The sequence below is a fragment of the Hippopotamus amphibius genome, chromosome 2 (genome assembly GCF_030028045.1).
Source record: "Hippopotamus amphibius kiboko isolate mHipAmp2 chromosome 2, mHipAmp2.hap2, whole genome shotgun sequence".
In the NCBI taxonomy this organism is placed as follows: Eukaryota; Metazoa; Chordata; class Mammalia; order Artiodactyla; family Hippopotamidae; genus Hippopotamus; species Hippopotamus amphibius.
This window is the reverse complement of record NC_080187.1, coordinates 217,733,289-217,759,103: the sequence shown is the minus strand read 5'-3', so window position 1 is coordinate 217,759,103 and position 25,815 is coordinate 217,733,289. Positions and strand designations below refer to the sequence as shown.

General features: G+C 40.2%; 1 protein-coding gene across 1 annotated transcript; it reads left to right on the top strand.

Annotated features, from left to right (window-relative positions):
* The first annotated feature begins 830 nt into the window (after positions 1-830).
* Positions 831-25,815, top strand: HYKK (hydroxylysine kinase). The gene is made up of 5 exons (XM_057722640.1): positions 831-900; positions 5,620-5,970; positions 6,856-6,995; positions 17,026-17,209; positions 25,216-25,815. Exons 2-5 carry the CDS (start codon positions 5,625-5,627, stop codon positions 25,674-25,676), a joined length of 1,131 nt encoding a protein of 376 aa, XP_057578623.1. The 5' UTR covers positions 831-900; positions 5,620-5,624; the 3' UTR covers positions 25,677-25,815.

The window sequence follows — 25,815 nt, the reverse complement described above, 5'->3', positions numbered from 1 at the left end:
TAGGGCGACCTTCATGCTTCCTTTACATCTATTATATTGAATTTAACGGCTTGAGAGTAGAAAACTCTGTCGGGTGACCAGGTCTGGCTGAGGCTCTGTGCCCTCTAGACTTCAGTTTCCCCATCCGTACGAGGAACGTGTGGACATATTCGGCAAATTAGACAATCTCACGTTCTAACATTCCAGCGTCGCGGGAGGGTTAGGTCCTGTGCAGAACGCTGCCAGCCGAAACCCCCAGGTCCTCCGACCGGAACTCTTGCAGTTCTTGGGGACGGGATGGGTTTGAGGCCACCTCGGCCACGCTTGCGAAGCCTCGGGGATACGTGTTTACAGCAGGAGGGAAGAAAAACAAGGACGCGAATTCTCCCCAGACAACTAGAGCCCTGCGAAAAGCCTGTTACCAAGCCTGCACAGATACGTGGACTGGGAGGAACTGCAAGACGCCACTCAAGAGCTGAAAGCCTGCTGAATGGCTACTCATCAAGGGGCGGGGCGGAATCTCGAAGAGCCAATTAGAAACAAGTCCAGTTTTGTGGTGAGGTAGCCAAGTTCTGATTGGGCGACCACCTAGAGAAGGCGGGGCAGGATTGCAGAAAGCAGATCCGAAGCCAGATCTCGGAATTTCTATTCTCGGGCTCTTCTTCAGGCTGGGGGCGGGGCGGGAATAGCCCAGGTCGCCGCCGACCGGCCTCGCCTTCCAAGAGTCTGCGCTGATTGGCGGCCAGGGGATCTCGAGGAGCCAATCAGAAGTCAGGACTCCCGGTCCCGGAGGAGGGGCGGACCCAGGCGCTGCGAGTCGGGCGCAACCTCCCAGCAGGCGCGGCCTCGCAGTGGGAGCGCAGGACTGCGGCCAGGGCTGCTGGAGAGCGGGAGTCACCTCAGAACCTCGGGTCGTTGAAGGTGAGCTGCGTGGGGAAAGCAGAGAGGAACCCCACAACGCCCTGGGGGGCCGGCCCAGAGGGCAGGGAGGTTCGATGCGAATCGGGCCAGGGGTCAGGAGCCTCGGGCTCCTGCAGCCCCTGATCCACCTCGCTGCGTAGGTGATGCGCAAGTCACCTTCCTCCCTGGAGCGCACCTGTAACCCAGACGGGCTGGGCTGAGATTCCCGAAATTGGGGAGTGGCGCCTGAGAAGCTATCTGGTCCAACCCTGCCGAGACCTGTGTGTAGACCCTGGCAGAGGGGAGGTGTGGCGCCTGGAACTCACGGCCAGGTGTCTGGTGGGAACAATGTCTGGGGCTCGACTGGACCGCGCGAACGTAATAACGCTCTGAACCCGGCTAGTGTGCCCTCCTCCGCCAGTATTTTCCTGCCTCTTGGGTCAGCAACCCCTCTGCAACACGCTCGCCCACCAGTCTTTCCCTCTCACCCAGAGGAAGACACTAGAGCACCCGGTGTTGTTGTCTTTGAAAAACTACAGGTTCTGATTTCCCTGCCTTTCTGTTTCCTGATCCGCTTTGAGGGTAAACGGCTCCGACTTTATGGAGTAAAGGCAATCCTTCTTTCGTTAGTTCCTCTAATATTTAGTAAGACTCTCGGCTAGAGTCTGGGCCGGGGATACAACGATTTATTGGGTATAATCCTTGCTCTCCAACCTTGGAAGGACATAGCAGAAAGAATTGCAGGACAAGAAGGGCAGCTTTGGAAGGTATGCTAAGGTAGAATTTACCAGACTTGGTACTGCTTTGAGAGTGAGGGAGAGGAAAGAATCAAGAATGACTCCTGTTTCATGCCTGGAATACCTTACACAAAGTGCAGAGTTTAAGGTCCAGCCCCCGCTGGTTGTAGAACAAAGGTTTTGAAATTCTGACATAAGCCCTGAAGTTGGAAAATATTTGCTTCCTGAGCACTTTCTCAGAAGCCAAGTAAAACACTGTTGGCAGAAAATATAGATCAACTACCTACAGAATTTGAGTTCCCTTCCTTGCCCCCTCTACCCATACAAAAGACATTTGGTTAAGACAGACATCTCTAATTAACACATTTCTTTCTCTGTATTTACTTACTTACAGGATCTGACTTGATCTGTGTCATTAGTTCCATAACTTGGAGTCTTTGTATAGAAAGAAAAAAGGCAAATTTGAGCAAATTTAAGATCAAAAAGAAAGAACTTTAGAAAGAGAATGTTAGCACTAGAAGGGATTTTTAGGGATGATCTAATCCAATTCCCTTTTAGAGGAGATGTGAATAGTCCAAAGTTTCAGAGGCTAGGTATAAAATATGTTTTATTTCTCCCAGCATTGCAACTTTTTTCTTCATTTTTAAAAACTCTTGGTAAAATACACTTAACGAGCCCAACTTTTTGTTACACCAGGCTGTCTTTTGATGGCCAAAGCTGCCAACATTGCTTTTGGCAAACAAGGGCGCTTCAAGTAGATGTTTAACAAACCCTATTCAAGAATGTTATAGAAACATTTTCTAGACTGGAAGGCAGATTGGCCTTCACTAATTGCCTCTAAGAGTCCTTCCAACTTTAAGGATTTATAATTTATATCAAATTCAGAATTATCCTGACATCTTTAATGCTTTAGGATTTGAAAAATTATTCCAGGATTTCATCTTGAATTTAAAGCTTTACTTCATATTACATTCTGAATATGGACCTTACACCTGTTTATAAATCTCCAGAAGGAATGTTAAAACCCATGTAAAGTCTTAAGCCCATATGCAATGTGACAGGATTTACTGGTTCCCAGAAGTTTCAGGTGCAAAGATTCTTTTAAACTCCATTTAGGCTTTGTAACATGCCTTTAGTAAACAAAATCGGAAGGACTTAATTTGCTTCTGAAAGCAAATGCCCTGGTTAGAAAGTAGACATGAGAAGTGAGTGGCAAGAATGCAGTAACTATAACAGGTGGTGGAAACCTACCATCAGCACAAGGGGCTATGCAAGTGTAGAGGCAGGAGAAATCACTTAGGTTAGGAGGATCAGGGAAGGAGGAATGGGGAGGGGATTGGCATTTGGGGTTTATACTCTTATCACTTGAGTCATCAGGCTATAGGCTTGGGGCTGAGTCAGGGAGGGGGTTACATAGGATAGCCTTAGTGTACCTCCCTGAATTTTATCCCTTTCCCCTCACTGGACTAAGTTGGACTTTGGCTGTCATAGATCTGAAGTGATTAGATATTAACGGGCATATGGTCTGATTTGGGGAACTCTGAGAAAATCCCAAGACTCCACCCCCCACTACCTGTCCTAGCGAGTTTCTCACAAAGCCTTTTTTTTTTTTTTTAAGGTAAAATTTACATTCAGTGAGATTCACAGATCTTATGCTGACTTACGTTTGAAGATAAGTTTTGACAAATGTTTACACCCATGTAACCAAAACCTAGTCAAGATATAGAACAGTTTCCTCCCAGAAATTTCCCTTGTCCCGCCTTCTTGCCAGAAGCAACAGCTGTTTTGATTTCTAGCAACGAGCTGCTTATGAGATTCTTTTTATATAACACTACATCCTTTGAACAGCAGTCAAAATTGTACACTAAAATGCAACCCGTCCCCAAGATGTTATGAATTATTTACAATTTAGTATGAAAAAAGGACTGGAATAAAACCATTTTGGGAAAAGGGGGAGGTAAGATTGCAAGGATCTTAAGTATTTGGTTCCTAAAGGATACTCAGAAGCCATACATTGCCTTTTACACATACGCACACTCAGGAAATATGCCAGTGTGTAGCGGAGGGTGGCATTTTCCAGGGAAGAAAACAGTCTCCCCCATCTTCTTTATCCAACTCATATTTACTAACTCAGTTCAAATGCAATTTCTCAAGAATATTCTTAGGCTGTAGTATTTTCTCTCTCCCCTGAATTTCTGTCATAGTTTTGGTAGATATTAATTTCATAGGTCATAAACTCAGAAGCACCTTTACTTTTTGTAAGCGACCTTAATTTTTATTTTAAGCCCCTATTCTGCTTAGCCGTAGAAATTTTATTCTTGCAATTTAAGGTAACCTCAGTCACTTCAGTATAAATCAGTCATTTCAGGTTTATACTTAATTCAGTGTTTTCTTTGGCATTCTATCAGTTTATCACTTACTGCCTTATACCTGTTTCGAACAGCTTTTAAGCTTTTTATTGTTTGGGATATCTGTGACCATGAGTTTACTTTTCAGAACTCTCTAAGCACATTTTCTCTCTCACAGTGCCTCACGTAATACTTGCACATTAGTCCACTCTTTGAAGTATGTGCAGTAAGCTAGATGATGATCTTTATAATTTAACACAGAAAAGTAAGATGACTGTATTTTTTTAAGTGTACAATTTGATAATTTTCTTCTTATTAGTAATGTACACATGGCAATCCCAATCTCCCAATTCATTCCCTCCCCCCTGCCCCGCTTTCCCCACTTGGTGTCCACATGTTTGTTCTCTACACCTGTGTCTGTATTTCTACCTTGCGAACTGGTTGATTCGTACCATTTTTCTATAGTCCACATATATGTGTTAATATACGATATTTGTCTTTCTTTTTCTGACTCACTTCGCTCAGTATGACAGTCTCTAGATCCATCCATGTCTCTACAAATGTCCCAATTTCGTTCCTTTTTACAGCTGAGTAATATTCCATTGCATGTATGTACCACATCTTCTTTATCCATTCATCTGTTGATGGACATTTACGTTGCTTCCATGTCCTGGCTATTGTAAATAGTGCTGCGATGAACATTGGAGTGCATGTGTCTTTTTGAATTATGGTGTTCTCTGGGTATATGCCCAGTAGTGGGATTGCTGGGTCATATGGTAGTTCTATTTTTAGTTTTGCAAGGAACCTCCATACTATTCTCCATAGTGACTGTATCAATTTACGTTCCCACCAACAGTGCAAGAGGGTTCCCTTTTCTCCACACCCTCTCCAGCATTTACTGTTTGTAGATTTTCTGATGCTGCCCATTCTAACCGGTGTGAGGTGATACCTCATTGTAGTTGTGATTTGCATTTCTCTAATAATTAGTGATGCTGAGCAGCTATTCATGTGCCCCTTGGCCATCCATATGCCTTCTTTGGAGAAATGCCTGTTTAGGTCTTCTGCCCATCTTTTGATTGGGTTGTTTGTTTTTTTGATATTGAGCTGGATGAACTGTTTATATATTTTGGAGATTAATCCTTTGTAAGATAACTGTATTTGAATTTATATTTTAAACCAAAACTAATGGTAATATAGTCCAAAGGACATAATTGTGGGTCAGGAGTCTAGAATGCTGAGTTCTCATTATAACTTTATATGTAACTTTGGGCAAGGCTTAACCTCTCAGGACCTTACTTCCCTCTTTAAATAAAGTTGATGTTGCTGGGAGGGGTGGAGGAATTGGTGATACCAAGGTGCTTTCCTGGTCTTCATTCTGTCTCTGGAAACATACCTTTTGCTTGTGAGGTGAGTTTAGAAATCATTTATGGTACAAGAATTTTTATTCACTACTTTTTTATCTACTCTTTTATCTCATATACTCATTTGATTTTTTTTTTAACTTTATGAGTGAAAATTCATAATCTAGAGAAGTACAGAATCAGTATTGGGAGACACTATTGGTCTGTCTTAAGAAAATTCTTTTAAATAAGTGTATTCATTATATGTGCCCTGTCTAGTTTATTTGTTTGGGGTTGTTTTTTTTTTCCCCTTAGAAATAATGTCAAGTGGAGGAGGTCAGCAGTCATGGACTCTTACCAAACCCACTTTCAGTGAGGTACAAGCCTCTGCATTAGTGGAATCGGTATTTGGGTTAAAAGTTTCCAAGATCCAGCCACTTCCTAGCTATGATGACCAAAACTTTCATGTATGCATTTCAAGAACCAAAAACACAACAGATGACCCAAATGAATATGTCCTCAAAATAAGCAACAGCGAGTCTAGCAAAACTCCAGACCTGATTGAAGTGCAGAGTCACATCATCATGTTTCTGAGAGCGGCTGGATTTCCAACAGCCTCTGTGTGCCGTACTAAAGGAGACAACATAACCTCTCTCGTGTCGGTAGGTAAGAGACCACCGCCGGTCATCGCCTGTCCATGTGCGTTACTGCATTTTGGCTACAAGTAGAAATATCAAAAACAGGTACGTCGTTCCAAGGTGTAGACATGGTTATTTTTTCAGCATTGGGAAAAGCCACAGCATCACCAAAGTGGAGACTGGGGCTGTGATTCAGAAGTGGTTAAAGCCAGGACCTGGTGTAACTCTTCTGCCTGGGAAGGATCCGACGGATAAGCAACTAGGGGACATGTGGAAACTATGGGAACTTTTATTTTTAATTAGAAAAACAAATATTTTTATTCATCAGATCAGCTGTATATTTCGGTGATTTCATAGAAGGAACACAGAATCAGAATTTTAGCTCCCAGCTCTGTAATTACTATATATGTGACCTTGGGCACACAACTTAAATTATTAAGGCTGTGAGCCCTCATCTGTGAAATGAGCCCGCATTGTTACTTTCAATTCTAAATACTAAGACATATCTAACAGAGTTCTCCAGGCAGCAATTTGTCCCTAAAGAAGCCTGTGATCCTGAAACAGTCATTTCTTTATCATACCTTCCTCAATTTTAAATTTATAAAAAATGTTTTTTTAGGCATTCACTTACCAGAGTAGGTAATTTATGTTTAGAGCTAAGGCCGGCAGACTTGGGGCTGTAGTTGTGTTAGTATGTAAATGCCTGGTCCCAGTGTTCTAATGTCTGTTCTACCCCCTTGTTTGGTTCATTCAGCCCTGCCTCATAGAATCCTGCTGACTTGTCCTCGGTTAGCGCTTTTTTTCTCTTGTTCTGTATTATTCTTTGCGATAATAATTGGAAAGGCAGAAGAGCTCCTAATCTTTTTTTTTTTTTCAAGAATAGTTGACAGGATATGTACTTCCGTCCATCTAGATAGCGGCTCCGAAATCAAAAGCTACTTGGTGAGGCTGCTGACTTATCTCCCAGGAAGACCCATAGCTGAGATTCCCATCAGCCCCCAGCTGTTATATGAAATTGGAAGGGTAGCTGCCAAATTGGATCAAATACTGGAGGTAAGATTTGGGGTTTTATTTTGCTTATAAGAATTTCTAATTTGTTGGTTTTGATTTATTTTATTTTAAATACACCTAGGGTCAGACTCTCTTTTTACATGGTGCCTCTAATGTGTTAGGAAGCAAGTAGGGTAGTAGATGCATAAATTTTATGACAGTAGGATTTCTTTCTGCCCAGGTCTGTACTTTACTAGTGTACTGGTGAGATTTCCTACATCTTTAGAAATTCATGGTATTCTGTATACTGCTCACTGAAAACAGTCTGTGTTCACAAATTAAAACCTGAAGTTTTCATCCAGAAAAGACGTAATCAGCCAGACCTCTATATGAAGCAATAGCTATGTCACAAATGGTTGAAATGATTTGTGTTGAGGATATTGTTGTCCTGTAGAAATGATACCTTGTTTGACAAATATTTTTCCAGACCTACCCTCAAAACATCTTCATTTAATCAACAAACGTTCACTAAGTACCTCTTCTATGCCAGGCACTGAGGGAAAGGTAAGGATTCCCCTGTCCTAGAGGAGTGTGTTTGAGGGGGGCAGATAGACACTTGACAAAGTAAACAGTTTTTTTGAGCAAAACACTTCCAGTTACTCATTAAGTCCTAGCCAGTCTACTCCTCAAATGTCTCTACAATCCCTCTTCTTCTTTCCACTCCTGCCTCAACTATCCCTTCCTGCATTCAGGTCTTTTTCTCCTTCAATTTATTCATTACACCAGTCCAGAGTTACTTTTTAAAATTACGGATCTGAACATGTTAGTTCCATAGTGAAAACCTTTCAGTGGCTTCTCACTGCTTTCAAAGTAAAGGCCAAGGTCCTCAGTGTTTCTTTCAGACAAGGCCCTGTGTGGCCTCATCTCTGCCTCTGCCCCCTCAATCTCATTGTCCGTGTCTCCCCTTTCATGCGTCTCTCACCACCAGAATAGAATTTCCCGTCATTCCCTGAATATGCCTTTCTGTTTCATGCATCTGTGCCTCTGCATATGCCATCTTCTCAACTGTAATACCTTTTCCCCTGCTCTGCAAAAGTCCTACTTATCCTTCGACACACAGCTCAGGCATCACCTCCTCTGTGAAATCTTCCCTGGCCCCTTCTTTCTCTTGCCAGGCTGTACAAAGAGGATCACTTCTTTCTCTTTGCTCCATCAGAACTTGTACATCTTGTCAACCCACAGAATTCTTGTCAACCCACATGATTCTGTGGGTGACTGGCCCCTCTGCTCTTCTTGGTGTTAATTGGGGTTACTCATGCAGCTATATTCAGCTGGGAGTTCAGCTGCGGTGCTTCAGATCCTCTCCATGTGTCCTCTTCTCTTCGCATGGTGTCTCATCCTCCAGGATGGCCTTGAGCATCCTTACAACACGGCTTCTGGCTTCCGAGAGAGTGCCAAGAGGACAAGCCCCAGTGTACAGATGCTCATCGAGCCTCTGCTTGAATCATGCTAGCTCGTGTTCCATTGGCCAAAGCAAATGACATGTCTAATCTCAAAGTCAACCAGGAGAAGCTACACAGGGCATGCAAACAGCGGGACATGGTTCATAGGGGGCTGTCAGGGTAACAGTCTGCCACGTTTGGTATTGTAATTTTGTTGCTTGTGCTTTCTGTTGCATATGCTACGTAAGAACCAATGACCTTCATGAGAAATTTGTCTAGATCTTTATTATTTGTCTTTTATCCTTGGTCTCTAGCAGTGTCAAACTCATAGTAGATATTCAAGGATGGCTTCATTAAAAAATTGTTTTTAATTTAAAAATTACTTACGAGCTTGTTCTTAAAAGTTTCGATCCAGTCAGTCAGAGAAAAGGAGGAAGGGCGTTTGGTGAAAGGAAAGAGCATGCAAAAAGTCATGGCAGTACAATCACCATGTTCCAGAACCTCGAATAAGTCAGTGTGGCTGGAGTATAGGGGTTAAACCTGAGAGAGACAGGGGATCAAGTTGGAAACATAGGGTGGAGTCAGGTTATAAAATATGTTATCATATATGACACTAAGGAGTTTGGACTTTGTCTTATTTGCTTGGACAGTAGGGAGACTTGGAGGGTTTTTAAATGGAAAAAAATTCTAATTTATAGCCCTCTGCGGGCCAATATGATGGATAGATTGGCAGCAAGCCAGAATGGAGGCAGGGAATGCATGTAGGAAGCTGATGCAGTAATCAGGAAAAAGCTGATTGAGGGCTTGAACCAAGAAAAGTTTCAAGATATATTTAGGAGGCAGAGCCACCCAAATTTGGGGACTGATTTAATGTGAAGGGTGTGGGAGAGGAAAGGGCTGAGCAGCACATGGATTCTAACCTGGGTCTGCTGGGACACAACTCCATTCTGAAGTAGGCAGGGTTCTCCCCTGGTAGCAAGCATGTGGTCACCTCCACAGCCTCGAGCAAAGGACTGGAGGGACGGGAAGGGGGGCAATAGAGATGGGTCTAGAAGGTGTTGAGCTCTGTGGAAGCTAAGGCTTCCTGCCCTACAGGAAAGCAGATCAGCCTCTATGCATTTCACACGTGCTCTATTAGTGCCCGATGAGATCTGCCTGCCTGCTCCCACTCCTTGATTCTGTCCAGTTTCTTTTTTGTCTGGTTGGTGCTTTAGAGAAAAGAGTAAGGCAGAGCCTTAAGAAGAGTTAAGTGAGAGATGAGACAGGGCTGAGAACGCTTTAACAATAAGCTTTAGAAGATTTTTTTATTCTCTATAATCTGGGGTGAGGGAAATAAACTCTTTGCTACTTTATGGTAGAAATGTGTTTCTTGTAGGCAGCATATGTATGTCTTGCTTTTTTATCCAATCTGATCATCTGTGCCCTCCAGTTGGGATGTATAGACCATTTACATTGAATATGATTTTTTTTTAATAAATTCATTTATTTATTTATTTTACTGGCTGTGTTGGTCTTTTTTGCTGTGTGCGGGCTTTCTTTTAGTTGCGGTGAGTGGGGGCTACTCTTCGTTGTGGTGCACGGGCTCCTCATTGCCGTGGCTTCTCTTGTTGTGGAACACGGACTCTAGGCACGTGGGCTTCAGTAGTTGCAGCACATGGGCTCAGTAGTTGTGGCTCATGGGCTCTAAAGCACAGTCTCAATAGTTGTGACGCACGGGCTTAGTTGCTCCATGGCATGTGGGATCTTCCTGGAGCAGGGATCGAACTCGTGTCCCCTGCATTGGCAGGCAGATTCTCAACCACTGCGCCACCTCAGAAGCCCCGAATATGATTTTTTATATGGTTACATTTAAGCCTATCATCTTGATATGTTTTCTGTTTGTCACATCTATTCTTTATCTTCTAATTTGCTTTTTTTTCTGCCTTCTTTTGTTTTGTATATTTTTTATGATTTCATTTAATCTCCTTTGTTGGCTTATTAGCTATAACTGTTTATTTTATGGTTACTTTAGGGTTTGTAGACTCCATCTTTAACTTACCACGGTCTATCTTCATATCTTCAAGTTATATCACTTCATGTATGGTTATATGCACCTGGTATAGTATACTTCTGTTTCTTCCTTCCTGTATTTATTCTATTGTTGTCATACTTATTACTTATACAGTGTTATTATTTTTGTTTAAACTTTCAATTATCTTCTAAAAAGATTTAATTAGGAAAAAAATGATATATTGGGTTGGCCAGAACAAACTTTTTTGGCCAACCCAATATTTGCCTATGTGGTTACCTTTTCCAGTACTTGTCATACTTTTTGTAGATCCATATTATTTCCTTCTACCTAAAGACTTCCTTTAACATTTCTTGCATGTGGGGCTGCTGGCAGTGAATTTTTTCAGCCTTCATATGTCTTTGTTTTTTGAAAGATATTTTCATTGGACATAAACTTCTAGGTTGACTGTCTTTTCCAATGTGCTTTAAACACATTGCACTACTTTCTTCTCTTGCATTGTCTCTGACAAGAAACCTGCTATGAGATTGTTCCTCTAAACATAATTATGTCCTGTGTGTGTGTGTCCTTAAGATTTCCTCTCTCTCTGCTTTTGAGCAATTTGATCATGATATGTCTTGGTATGGTTTTGGTCATGTTTCTCATGCTTGGTGTTCATTGAGCTTCCTTGAGTGGATGCAGTTAAGTTACTTAGAAGCAGTTTGGTACTTTCGCGTCTCGCTTTTAATACTTGATGGGTGGGACCAGGGCTGGGTTCAGTCTGAGGACAGTTATTCCCCACTGTTAATGCAAGACGCTTCTGAGTTCTCTATCCAGTGTCCCGTGAACTATGAGTATGACTGGTAGGAACAGGCACTGTTCCTGACCCGGTGTATCCAGGTACTATTCCCTCTAATCCTTTCAGGTGGTTCTTTCCCCAGCTTTGAGTAGCTTCTTCATACTCATACACTGATCATACACTGATTTGCTAAATTTCTAGGGGGACATTCTGCAGATCTCTAAAGTTCTCTCTCTCTTGTAGCAACCTGTTTTCTGGTCTGTACCCTGCAAACTCTAGAAGCTTTGGTCTTCCTAGATGCTCTGCCTCCTGAACTCAGAGAGTTCCCTGGGGTCTGCCTGGGTCTTCCTTCCCTGCACTTCCGCCTCTATCAAGGCTGCCATCCGGGACAAACCCACCTCGCTTGTTCTCCATCTCTCAGGGATCCCTGTCCTTCATTGCCTGATGTCTAGTAACTTTAAAACTACTGTTTTATATATTTTGTCCAGTGTTTCAACCAGGAGGGTAAACCCTGTTACTCCCTCATGGCCAGAAACTGAAATCTATATTACACTTGAGATATTTAGTATTTATTTATCTTTTTATCCCCAAATAGAAATAACCCTTTTTTGGACCTCCCTGGTGGCACAGTGGTTAAGAATCCACCTGCCAATGCAGGGAACATGGGTTCAATCCCTGGTCCGGGAAGATGCCACATGCCACGGAGCAACTAAGCCCCATGTGTCACAACTACTGAGCCCACATGCCACAACTACTGAAGCCTGCACACCTAGAGCCCATGCTGCACAATAAGAAGCCACCACAGTGAAAAGCCAGCGCACCACAACAAAGAGTAGCCCCTGCTCACAGCAATTAGAGAAAGCCTGCATGCAGCAACGAAAAATCCAACGCAGCCAAAAAATAAATTAAATTTAAAAAAAGAAATAGCCCTTTTTTGTGATTAAAAGCCCTTTCAGTGACTCATTAAAGCCAGATAAAAACACAAAAACAAAAATATTTAAAGTTAATAGTAATCCCATCACCCCAAACTGAGTCACTCAACTATGCATTCTGTGAGTCCGAGACCACACTGTACCATAGTTAGTGCTCAGTAAATGTTTGTCAACTGACAGACGTTTCTCTATGTTGACAATAATTGCCATTTCACCTCACACTCTATTTATTTATTCAACAGATATTTACTGAGGGTTTGAGTAGTAAATGTTTAAGCATTTCTGTCGTAATAGTTTTCAATTAATTTGGGGCAAATCCATTTGTGGTCATTCATTAAGAACATCAATTTCTGAATATTAATGTAATTTGGATTAAAATAGGCTCTCCTAATTAAGTGTACATTTAGGAAATTTTCTTCACATGTTACTTTTATGTAGAAAAACCTTTGAACTGATAGGGATGCTCAGGAAAGTCTATCATCCTCAGAATCAAATCTAGGAAATGAGCCGTTGAAATGAGCATCTGTTACATAAACGTTCTTTATCATTGACCTTTCCTTCTTCGTTACCTGTGGCCTTCATTAAAATGCCTGTTGCCGTTAAGATTCCAACATTTACCTCTAAATTCTGAAATGGCACATACAGTTCTTAGGGGAAGATTGCACCACATCATTGCTGACAGTGGGTTCTGCTGTGTAGTTAACCACCTGTTGTCTCACAGGGGACAGGGGGGTTCTAGAGGAAACCAAGAGGAGCATCCCTCACTAGGTATTATGATGCATTTTATCATGCTTCATTCCCATTGCTCATCCCCTCACCTAACCTCACCCCATGCCTTCGCAGGTGGTAAGTGCTTAGCTTTTGTATAAGTGCTAGGAACCACAGAGTCTGCACAAGATACCACACAGGTGCAGAACTTTAATCCCATAGGTGCGGCAGAGGCTGTGACTGCTCTGCTGGGGATGTCCCTGGGCCACTGAACCTTCCAGCATCCAGGCAGGCCTGGGGGCCCAGTGCAAGGAGCCCTGTGGGTGGTTGTTGCCAGAAGTGAGGTGTTCACAAGTGAAGGGGCCAACTGATCTGTACTGGAATTTGGTTGCTGCTTGGTTCCCAGATGGGCTGAAGGTCAATTTCAGGAGATTCAATTAAGTATAGGAAAGAAGGAAATATAGGGCATGCCTACGTGTGTGGTCAGAGCTTTGTAGCAGAGGAACAGGGTGCTTGAGAAATGAGAATCGGGGTGAGAGGTAGAGTGATGAAGCTGACAAGAGGTAGGCTTAGATAGACTAATAAAGGGTAATGATTAAACTGTCAGAAACTCAGGTTGGGGGACTTCCCTGGTGATGCAGTGGTTAAGAATCCACCTTCCAATGCAGGGGACATGGGTTCCATCCCTGGTCCAGGAAGATCCCACATGCCACAGGAAGATTCCACAACTAAGCTTGTGTGCCACAACTACTGAGCCTGAACTCTAGAGCCTACAAGCCCCAACTACTGAAGCCCATGCATCTGGAGCCTGTGCTCCACGACAAGAGAAGTCACCACACTGAGAAGCCAGTGCACGGCAATGAAGAGTAGCCCCTGCTTGCCACAACAGAGAAAGCCCACACGCAGCAACAAAGATGCAATGGAGCCAAAATAAATAAATAGATTAATTAATTAATTAAAAAAAGAAAAAAGGTTGGTGTGCCAAGGAGCCAAAGGATAGAAAAGCCAGAGAAGTCAGGCACATCAGCTGCAATATTCACATTCAACAGACATTTATTGAGAACCTATTATATATGAAATCTTTATTTCATGTCTTAGTTTGTCAACAGATGACTATGAAGTTAGTATTTTTTTTAATTTATTTTATTGAAGTATAGTTGATTTACAATGTTGTGTTAATTTCTGCTGTATAGCAACGTGATTCAGTTATACATATACATATATATTCTTTTTCATGTTCTTTTCCATTATGGTTTATTACAGGATATTGAATATAGTTAGTTCCCTGTGCTATACAGTAGGACCTTGATGTTTATGTAATAGTTTGCATCTGCTAATCCCAAAGTCCCAATCCTTCTCTGCCCAACCTCCCCTTCCCCTTGGCAACCACAAGTCTGTCCTCTGTATTTGTGAGTCAGTTTATGTTTTGTAAATAAGTTCACTTGTGTCATATGTTAGATTCCACATGTAAGTGATATCGCATGGTATTTGTCTTTCTCTTTCTGACTTATTTCACCTAGTGTGATAATATCTAGGTCCATTCATGTTGGTGCAAATGGCATTATTTTATTCCTTTCATGGCTAAGTAATATTCCATTGTATACATGTACCACATCTTCCTTATTCATTCATCTGTTGATGGACATTAGGCTGCTTCCATGTCTTGGCTATTGTAAATAGTGCTGCTATGAACATAAGGGTGCATGTATCTTTTCAAGTTACAGTTTTGTCTGGGTATGTGCCCAGGAGTGAGATTGCTGGATCGTATGGCAACTCTTTAGTTTTCTGAGGAACTGCCATACTGTTTTTCATAGTGGCTGCACCAATTTACATTCCCTGTGAGGTTGGTATTGATACTCTGATCTTACTGTTAAGGAAACTAAGATCTGAGATATTAAGTGATTAAGCCACTTGAAACCTAGATCTGTCTGATTCCAAGTCCAGATCCCAAGTATTCTTCCCACTACTCCATACCAGAGTGGGATGCACAGGATAACAGTGCTACCATTTTAGAAACAGACTCAGAGCCTTCCCTGAGTGGACTGTTTCTCCATTGGAAACCCAACAGGAGTGTTATATTTTGCTTTCTTTAAGAATAAAAGTTATATATGCACATGGTAAAAATATCAAGCAGTACTGAAAAGTGTAAAATGAACCTTTTTTCTCTCTGCCATCGTCTTCATTATTAGTTCCTTTCCAGTTGTACTCCCCAGAAGTCACAACTCCTAACAGTGTTTTCAGTACTTACTATGCAGAGTATTTTTATGATCCACAGAGATATTTAACACATCAGTGGTCAAGAGATTCAAAACCATGTCATATGAGGAAGAATCGAAGGAACTAGAAAGGTATACTCTGCAGAAGAGACTGAGGGGCAGGAGTGCTGTCTTCAGATATCTGGAGGACAGTCATGTGGGAGAGAACTAATCCTGTTCCAGGTGGCCCCAGAGGTCACCGTTGGAATCTGCAGCATGGACACTACAGGAGAGGCAGATTTTAGCTCAGCAAAAGGAAGAACACAGAGCCATCTCAATAAGGGTAAAAAGTACCTCCTGCAGGAAGTATTCAAGCAGAGGCTAAATGACCACTTAGCAAGGGACATGATAATGGTAACAGGAGCATTGAAAACAGGGAGGTTTTCAAACTCTGGGTCATGAGAATGGGTGTTAAAATCAATGTAGAGGAACATTTTTAAAGAAATAGAATAAAGTGAAAAGTCTCAGAATACATTGTATGTAAGGCTGTAAGTATTGTTATAGAAACTTTTTTTTCCCTAGGTGTACGTTGCCTGTATACCAGGTTGTGATGTAAAATGTATTTCTTACTGTGAGTCATGGTCAAAAAATTTTGAAAGGTATCCACAGGGTGGCCACCAAGGCCCCTTCGGGCACTCACTGCATGAAAGAGGTCTGGACTGGAGTCCACAGACCCAGGTCCTCCCTCAGCCCCATAGTGGCAACTCGTCACCCATCTCTGAACTTTTCCCCATGTGTGCTTTGATGGTCAAAGTCATTTAGAACTTTAGAGTGGTCAACGTCTAAAGGCTGTTCCAATTCTAGAATTTTCTATGCTAAGAACATTCATTTATTCAGAAGATATTGCTTGAGCAGTGCTCTCTATGTGCCAGGCACTGTTCTAGATGTGGGGATACAGTAGTGAACAAAACAGACCAAAAGCAAGCTCCTGCTCCTCGTGGAGCTTATGTTCTAGCAAGAATTGCAAGGTTAGTAAGGGAATCATGGTGACTGTTAGACAGCAATTTGTGCTAAATGCTTAAGAAAAAAAATAAGCAGAGAAGAGGGATATGAAATATTGGAAAGAAGGTTGAAATTTTATTTTTTTTCATTTTTAAAAATATTTATTTATGGCTGCATTGGGTCTTTGTTGCTGTGCACAGGCTTTCTCTAGTTGCAGAGAGTGGGGGCTATTCTTTGTTGTGGTGCGTGGGCTTCTCATTGCAGTGGCTTCTCTTGTTGTGGAGCTCGGGCTCTAGGCACACAGGCTTCAATAGTTGTGGCTCGCGGGCTCTAGAGCAAAGACTCAGTAGTTGGGGCGCACGGGCTGAGTTCCTCCGCAACATGTGGGATCTTCCCGGACCAGGGCTCAAACCCGTGTCCCCTGCGTTGGCAGGCAGATTCTTAACCACTGTGCCACCAGGGAAGTCCCAAGAAGGTTGAAATTTTAGATGGAGTGGTCGGGGAGTCCTCCCCCAGAAGGTGATTTTTGAGTAAAGAACTGGTGGGAATGAGGGCACTAACCATATGGCTCCCTGGGATCCCCAGGAGGAGGAAACAGCAAATGTAAAAGGGTGGGACCGTGCTTGGCTTGTTCCTTGAACAGCAGGGAAGCCAGTGTCAGTGTGGTTGGAGGAGAGTGAGAAAAAGTTATCGAAGATGAAGGCAGAGAAGGAATGGGGGCCCGGGGCAGAATTCTTTAGAGCTACCTCTGTTCCTTTGGTAAGCCATAGATAGTGATACCTATCTTCTTCCAATTGTGAGGATTGGGGGAGATGGGAATGTGCTCTCAAAACTGTGAGATCCTGTAGAGATATATGACATTATTACCACTTTGTGGATTAAGGTAAATGGAGTACGTCAGTGACCATGAGAGAATGCCAGCTCTCTCCCTAAGGCTCACCCAGCCCACCCTTTGGAGGGTGCAGACCAGACCTCTCGAGAGTGGTTGCACTGTCAAGAGTCTAAGAGTTTCTTTGCTTTTGATATAGAAATTCCATCACCCAAAGTTAAGTAGTCTTCATCGGGAGAACTTCATCTGGAATCTGAAAAATGTTCCTCTTCTGGAGAAATACCTGTATGCCTTGGGCCAGAATCAGAATCGAGAGATTGTCAAACAGGTCATTCAGCTGTTCAAGGATGAAGTAATGACCAAATTAAGTCATTTTCGAGAATGTGAGTATCCCCCCAATCAGATGAGTATTTTTCTTGATTTTTAAATTGTCAAATTTCAAAGCATCACAAAAGTATGGAGGTACAGCTTAGCTTTACCAAATCTTAAAACTGTGTCATATTTGTTCCTGTTGCTTTTAAAGAATAATACTTTCATTTCCCTTAAAATTGCTACATTTGAAGCCCCCTCTAAACTTTACATGATTCTACCTCTACCCTCCTTACTAAAATTGCATACATGTTGTAATATTACTACATATGTATGTATTCATAAGTTACCTATAGTAGTATTTTGCATACTTTCAAACTTTAGATAAATGGCATCACACTGTATATTATCATTCTGCAACCTGCTTTTTTTATTCAACATTATGTTTTTCAGATTGTTCCATTTAATATGTGTAGCTCTAGTTCATTTAGTTGATTAGTTTTTAACTGCTGAATAATATTCCATTGTGTGTGTGTGTGTGTGTGTGTGTACATGTATCATAATTTATTTGAATGTAATTTTGGGGGTCTATTCTCTTGTTAATGGAATTTTAGTTCGTTCCTTCTTTTTTTTCCTATTTAAATGATGCTGCAATGAACATGCTAGGGCATATCTCCTTATGTACATGCACAACAATTTCTTTAGGGTGTAACGAGCCTTCTGACCCAGCATGAAGTACTGGTCAGAGGGCACGGAACTGAGGGGCATTTCTAGCAAAACCGAGGATAGGTAGTGCACATCCTTTTTGTCCTCTGCTTTCTATAATAGAGCTCAAGCTGCCATTAAAAAACACCAAAGACTGGGCTGCTTAAACAACAAAAATGTGTTTCTTATAGCTTTAGAGATTTGATGTCTGAGATCAGGGTTCCAGCATGGTCAGATTCTGGTGAGGACTCTCTCCTCTCTGTGTCCTCCTCACATGGCAGAGAGGGATCCAGCAAGCTCTCTGGTACCTCTCCTCATGAAGACACCAATGCCGTCCTGAAGACCCCACCCTCAGGACCTCCTCTAAACCTAATTCTTTCTCGAAGGTCTCATCTCCAAATACCGTTACACTGAGGGTTAGGGCTTCAACATGTGATCTGCAGGGAGCGAGGGCAAGGGGCGGGGGCAGACACGGTTCAGTCCAATAGCACTTTGTATAAACACAATGTAACTTGGTAAAAAAGAAAAAAAAGAGTTGATATTTTTCCCCCTCAAAGCTGTTTCCCCCCCCAATCATCTTCATCCTGTTGAAATGGTATCCACCATTCGCTTCGTTGATCTGACCAAAAACCTACAAGTTACCAGCTTGACTTTTCTTTGTCTCACACTTCACATCCAGTCACGTTCTAAAGAATATCCTATTTATAACCACTTTCCCACCTTTACTACTACCACTTGGTCCAGGATACCATCATTTCTCAAATGGATTATTGCTGTAGCCTCCTAACTGGTCTCCCTGCTACTCTCTGTCTCCCTACAGAGTATATTCACCTGTCTTCCTTTTTTTTTTTTTTTCTTAATATTACGTCTGTAAGATTGTCCGTGTTGTTGCATGTGGCTATAGTTTATTTTAACTTTTATTACTGTAGAGTGTGTGATTCATAAATATACCACACTTTAGCAATTCTACTCTTCAAAGATATTTGAGTTGTTTCCAGGTTTGGTCTGTTAAGAACAGTGCTCTATGAATAGTCTCGTGTCTCTTGGTATACATGTTCATGAGTTCTTTGGGTATGTGACTTCATGAGCTCAGGGGTAGAATTGCTAGGTCAGAGTTCACATGCATATTCAACTTCCGAGATAATGCCAAACAGTTTTCCAAAGTGGTTGTATGACTTTGTACTGCTACTAACAAGTATAAAATTTTTATGCCTCTACAACATTGGTACTATCAGATTTTAATTTTTGCTGATCTGTTGTGTGTGTAATGATTACTTATTGTGGTTTTAATATACATTTCCCAATTTATTGTTCATTTGCATAAATTATTTTGTGAAGTGCCTATTTAAGTCTTTTGTCTGTTTTTCTATTGAGATTTTTTTCTCATCGATTTTAGAAGTTCAAAATATTTTCTGGATACAAGCCCTTGGTTGGTTATATGTGTTACAAATATTTTGTTTCATTCTGTGGCTTGTCTTTTCACTCTCTTTATGATATATTTTGATGAATAATCCTTAATTTATTAGTTTTAAATATATCAATCTTTTACTGCATGGTTAGTGTTTTGTGAAAAAAAAATTTCCCTACCTATTATCTTCCTAACATTTTAGTTTTCTGCCTTTCATTTTGGACTATAATTCATCTGGAATTTATTTTTATATATGGTGTGAATTTTTCTTATGGCTGATAAATTTTCTCACCAACATTTACTGAAAAGCCATGTTTTTTCCTTTGTTTTCTAGTACCACCTCTGTTGTAAATCAAATATGTTTTTGGACTCTATTTTACTCTCTTGGTCTATTTCTCTGTCTCTGCACCCATACCACACTGTGTATCAGCTAGGCTACGTCATGCTGCGGTAACAATTCCCCAATTCTTGTGGACTAGAATAACAAAGGTTTAGTTCTAACTCAAGCTGCAGGTCTATCATGGATTGACTGGGGCTCTGTGTATTCTCATTTTGGGATTTAGACTGATGAAACTTTCACCAACTGAAATATTGCTATGGAGAAAGAGAATGTAGTAAATTGTACACTGGATCTTTTTTTTTTTTTAAGTTTTCCCTTCTTTATTGTTTTATTCAGCTGATTTAACTTGTTAGTGCAGGATTAGCATTCTGAAACATTTTTATTGGGTAGCCCTGGGAGAGGATAAGCTTCCATTTGAAGCTTGGAAAGGATACACATTTGAAGCAGTTACCTTTAGCTCTTCTCACACTCCAAAGCATGATGGAAAGGTATCTTGTCTCCTCCACCACTGACAAAAGCATTCTTTGTCCTTTGGTGCTAACAAGTTAACAGCTTTAGTGACATGAAGCCAGTCTTTCAAGGGCATGGCTGACCAATTCAACTCAGATGAGAAAATACAAGAAAAAGACTCCTTTAACTGGAATGGATGAAGAGGAGGGAAGTTTAGAAATTTCAGGACAATTTGAACAAATATTAATGCCTTTTATATATAAATGTAGAAAGAGATCCTGGCCTAACTGACCGGATTTTGTCTGTCTTTCTAATTGATACTAATCATTGTTATGCCATTAGTTTTGTAAAAATAATTGTGTCCATTCTTGTCATCATGTCATACATGGATACATCTGACACAACCTAATGTTGTCGTTTTATTTTCAGCTGATGGCTGAAAGCCGTCCAGTAAAACTTACTATATGGCCTTTTGATAATTCAGCTAATAAGTTGGTTGGATATTTTGTTGGGTAATTGAAACTAAAATGCCCAAGATATTTGCCCATTTCTATTTGTTTAAAAGAAACCTTGTTGACATGTTGAATTTCCTTTTACTGTGCTTTTTTATCTGGGCCTATTTCTGTGCATGTTTTTGAACTTCAAAGAGCAGTATGATGGAAAATGTACAAGCCTGCAAATAAGGTGTGGACATCGCATTTTTAGTTTTTAAATTTCTCCTCTTTCTCTGTCTTATGATTTTCACTGTTACATAATGTAGAGTCTCTTAATGTTGTCACAATTTGTTCTTGATGTTTCTGTTAAATAGGAGGAACTACTCTAGGACTTGAAGAGTTTTTCTGGTTCTCCATCAGGGCTTGAAAGAGAGTTTGTATTGTGTTAAGAGAAACACATACATATGTCCACGTAATTTACATTTTAACCAAAGTTTTATCTAAGCCTTAGTGTCTACTCTTGCTCAGTGACACATAATAATCAAGGTCATTGTAGAGCACTGAAGTTGCTTGAGTTTCTGGAGCTTGTACATATATCTGAGGCCTTCTTAATATCCTTTGCAAAAGCTCAGGGCATGCTGAGAATGTACGCTGGATCTTAAAGCTTCTTCCCTGAAGTGATATTACTGCTGTTCATATGTAAGTGGCCAAAAAAAAAAGCCATACAGCTACATACAACTTTTGGGAAAGCAGGGCATTGCAACCCAGCATGTTCCTGGAAGGAAGATAACTGGAATATTTGTGAGCATCCCTAAAGATTACCACACTTAATTTCTTTAACTTTTTAAGTCTTCGTATCTTGTAGAACACGTCCTTCCACCTTCTTGTTCTTCTATAAGAGGGTCTTGAATTTTTTTGGTCCTTTACATTTCCATATCAATTTTGGAATCAGCATGTCATGTTTAAAGAAAAATTTTATTGAGATTTTGGCTAGATTGGATTGAATCTATATATACATTTGGAGAAAATGGGTATATTTATATTTATAAGATTGAGTAATCTAATCCATGAACATTGGTCTATCTCTCTATATAGACCAATAGAAGATATGTATGATGAAATGTTTAGTTATCCTTTTACTGTTGATATCTACTGTTGCATTATGGTTAGAGAACATACTTTGTATAGTGCTGTCCAGTAGAATTTTCTTCAATGATGGAAATGTTCTGTATCTGTGATGCCCAATATAATAGCTTTTGTGTGGCTACTGGGCACTTGAAATGTGGGTAGTGCAACTAAGGAACTAGATTTTCAATTTTACTTAATCTTAATTAATTTAAAAGGCAACTTATGGCAAGTGGCTACCATGTGGTACAGAGCAACTCTATATGATTTCAGTACTTAGAAATTTGTTAAGATTTACTTTATAATGAAGCATTTGGTGATTTTTTAAAAAGTGGTCCCTGTGTGCTAAAAAGAATTTATTCAGTAGGTGTTGGGTACAAAGGTATATATATGTCCAGTAGGTCAAATTTGTTAATCATGTTGTTTAAATTTTCTATACTATTGACATCCTTTTGTCTGCTTGTTCTAACAATGATTAAGAAAAATGTATGTAAAATATCCCACTCTGATTGCGGATTGCCTGATTTTATTTGTATTTCTGTCAAATTTTGCTTTGTATATTTCAAGGCAACATGTGCATAAAATTAGAATTGTTATCTTACTAGGAAATTGAATCTTTTATCAATATAAAGAATCCCTCTTTATTTCTCTGGTTTTTTGCCTTAATATCTACTCCATCTATTATATAGCTATCCCATCTTATTTTTGTTCTCTTGATTTTTTTTTTCATCTTTTCCATTTTTTCTTTTCCTCCCCCCCTTCTTTTAAGTGAATTGTTTTTGTGCTAATTATTTTTGTGTTTTTTTCTCTCTCTCCAGGAGTTTGAAAATTATATACTTTGAATGATTACCTTAGAAATTCTAACATGTAACTTTAACTTATCAAAGTTTGATATAAAGACTTCAAAATAATTTCATTCCATTTATCTCTTTCCTGACTCATATGCTGCTGTTTTAGTAAATTTTAATTCTATATTTTCACCACAAAAGACATTATTATTTTTGTTTCAGAGTCAAGTTTATTTAGATTTACTTATATATTCACTTTTTATCTTCCAGCCCCCCAAAGCTTCTGTCTGGAGTTATTTTCTTCCTGCTTGAAATACATCCTTCTGAATTTACTTTAATGCAATTCTCTAATGGTGAACTCTCTCTGATTGGCCGAAAATGTTTTAATTTGTCTTCATTCCTGAAGGATATTTTCACAGCCTATAGAATCTTAGATTTCATGGGTTTAGAATTTTAGAATTCCACTGTCTTCTAGCTTCCATTGCTGCTGAGAGGCCAGCTGTCAGTCTCTTGCTTCTCTGAAGACAATCTATCTTTTTCTCCTTTGAAATGCTTTTCAGATGTTTTCTTAAAATAAATTTTTCCTTGACCTACTCAGGTTTTTCAAATCTGTGTGCAGACATTGTCTTTCATCGTTTATGGAAAATTCTTGCCTCTGAACCTTTCTGTCTTCCTTCTCCTTTTGAGATTCCAATTAAGTTCATGTTAGGCCTTGTCACTGAATCCTCTGTGTATATTATTCTCGTGTGTGTGTGTGTGTGTGTGTGTGTGTGTGTGTTAATCGTTTTCTCTGCACATGCTGCCTTTGAGGTAATTTTCTAACCTATTCTCTAGTTTATCGATTCTCTCTTTAGCTATGTCTAATCTCTTAAACCCACCACTGTGTTCTTAATTTACTCATATTTTCAGTTTTAAAAGTTCTTCTTGATTATTTTTCTAGAGTAACTGCCTTGTGGGCAGAGAATATAGTCTATATTAGCACACAGGGAAATAAGGTACTATAAGCAAGAACAAGAAACTGACTATAGACACTGAACCAAAGACTTCAGTAACTAGAATGATCAGGCACAGAATATATTCACACAGAAGCCTGGTTTGGCATTTGGTTTCAAGGCTGTATTTTTGTCCTTCTGCCTCCTTGGACCTGAGTAGTCTAAGCAGTGGGTTAGTAGCAGATTTTGTCATTCTTTTATGAGTTGGGAGGGCCTCATCACTGCCTCCAGCTTCATGTGGTGAGCCTGTTTCCTAACCAGCAGGTAGCACTTTAAGTTCCTTCTCCCAAAGGGGGAAAGCACATTGCTAATCTGGAACGCAGTAGAAAGCCTGTGGCTTTATTCCTGCTCACTGCGCTGCTTGTGCTTGGCATTTCTATTCTGTTTTTAGTATACAAATATATCTTGGTTTTGAGGCTGGCTGTATACTTATTGTTTTCTCTTTTTATTTTTATCATTGCTGTGTATATTGAGGTTATCAAAGAATGAATTCACTCTGTCATCTTGATCAGAACTCTTTCTTTTCTTTCGTTGATTCTCAGATTCAACAACTTTTGTCATTTTATTCTAAGGATTAAGTAGCTGTATCATTTCTTAATAGGCCATTGGACATGTGAAGAGAAGCAACGAAATGAGAGAGTTTCCCACATATACAGATTACATTCATGAAGTAACACATTTCATCGATTCTAAAACATCATTTGATACAAGATATCCAATTACTTTGTGAATCTCTAAGGAAAAAAAATATTGCCAGTGAAACTATGACATGCCATCAATTGTATGATGAATCCCAATATCAGAAACGTAGTTTACAGTAATATTCATTGTTTTTACAGACCACCCACTGTGCTACATCACTTAGGCATGATTTACACAATCCTAATTCATATAGAAGAAATCAGTATTATATTTATAAGCTAATAGTATGGACTTTATATCATGTACTTATTATAAAGTACATGACTCACTGCTTCATTAGGCATGGAATCCCCATCTCCTCCTAATCCTCACTCAGTAGGTTAAATCAGTGCATCTCAAACTATCCATGGTAAAAGACTAGTTTGGATTTTTCTCCCAACCCTCTGCAGCCTGATGCGTGGCCCTGCTGTTCCAGATTAGTTCACGGCTCACACCACACATGACTTATCATGCGAGTTTGACAACACCCAAACTGGTCTATACTGTTAATGAGATAAGGCCCCTGTCATACTCTTTGATGAAAAATCACTATGAAATTAAACAGTCTCAATTTCTGTTTTTATCTCAAGCAAACTAATAACAGTTTGTGGGCCAGCACTAGCCACAGGCCCCTCACTTTGAGTGGTACAGACTTAAAATAACACCACCTGTTCCAGTAATCAAAAGACCAGGGAAATTCAGAATTACCTCATCATCAGAAATTTCTTTTAGAAATCCTAGGTTAAAATAAAGGTACATCTGGTCCATTCTAGGACTCTTTGTTTCTTATAATAATATGTATATGTATGTGTATATATATAAAAATACACACTCATGTAGGTGTATGTGTGTATACACACACAGTTCTTTTCCTTTTACTTGTCTCATAGCCAAAGTCAGGTCTTTGCAATGACCACAGTCTCTATCTTCTGGCCTTGTACAGATGAGAAGCAAAAGCAAAAACAACTACCAAAATTAACTGCTTTTATCCTTTTCAGAGAAAGTTATTTTATTTCAAGAAAAAGAGGGTTTAGCTCTTTATCTCTGATTGCTCATCAAATTATTTGAATGTCCATACCTGAGAAAGAGAAAAGGAAAAAGAATGAACTAGGGTATTAAACAACTGTTTTTACTTGGCTTGATTTTTCTCCTTTCAGGTATCAATCATGGAGATCTTAACGACCATAACATTTTAATAGAGTCCAGCAAGTCAGCCTTTGAAGATGCCGTATATCAAGTGTCTGGGATCTTAGATTTTGATGACATGAGCTATGGCTACTATGTGTTTGAAGTGGCGATCACCATCATGTACATGATGATTGAAAGCAAGACTCCTATACAAGTAGGAGGTCATGTCCTTGCAGGGTTTGAAAGTGTAGTCCCACTGACACCTGTGGAGAGGAGTGCTTTGTTTCTGCTTGTATGTAGTCGTTTTTGTCAGTCACTTGTCCTAGCTGCATACTCTTGCCAGCTATACCCAGAGAACGAAGAATATCTCATGATTACTGCAAAAACCGGGTGGAAGCACTTACAGCAAATGTTTGACATGGGCCAGAAAGCTGTAGAAGAAATCTGGTTTGAAACTGCCAAGTCCTACAAATCTGGGATCTCCATGTAACTAGATAAAATTTACATTAACTTGGGTAATTAAAAACCAGTAGGACCAAATCTAATTCCATAAAGCGTTTCCCTGCACAGTTAATGATGAATTGATGAAACATTTCGACACACATGAAACCACTAAGATCTTCTAGCAA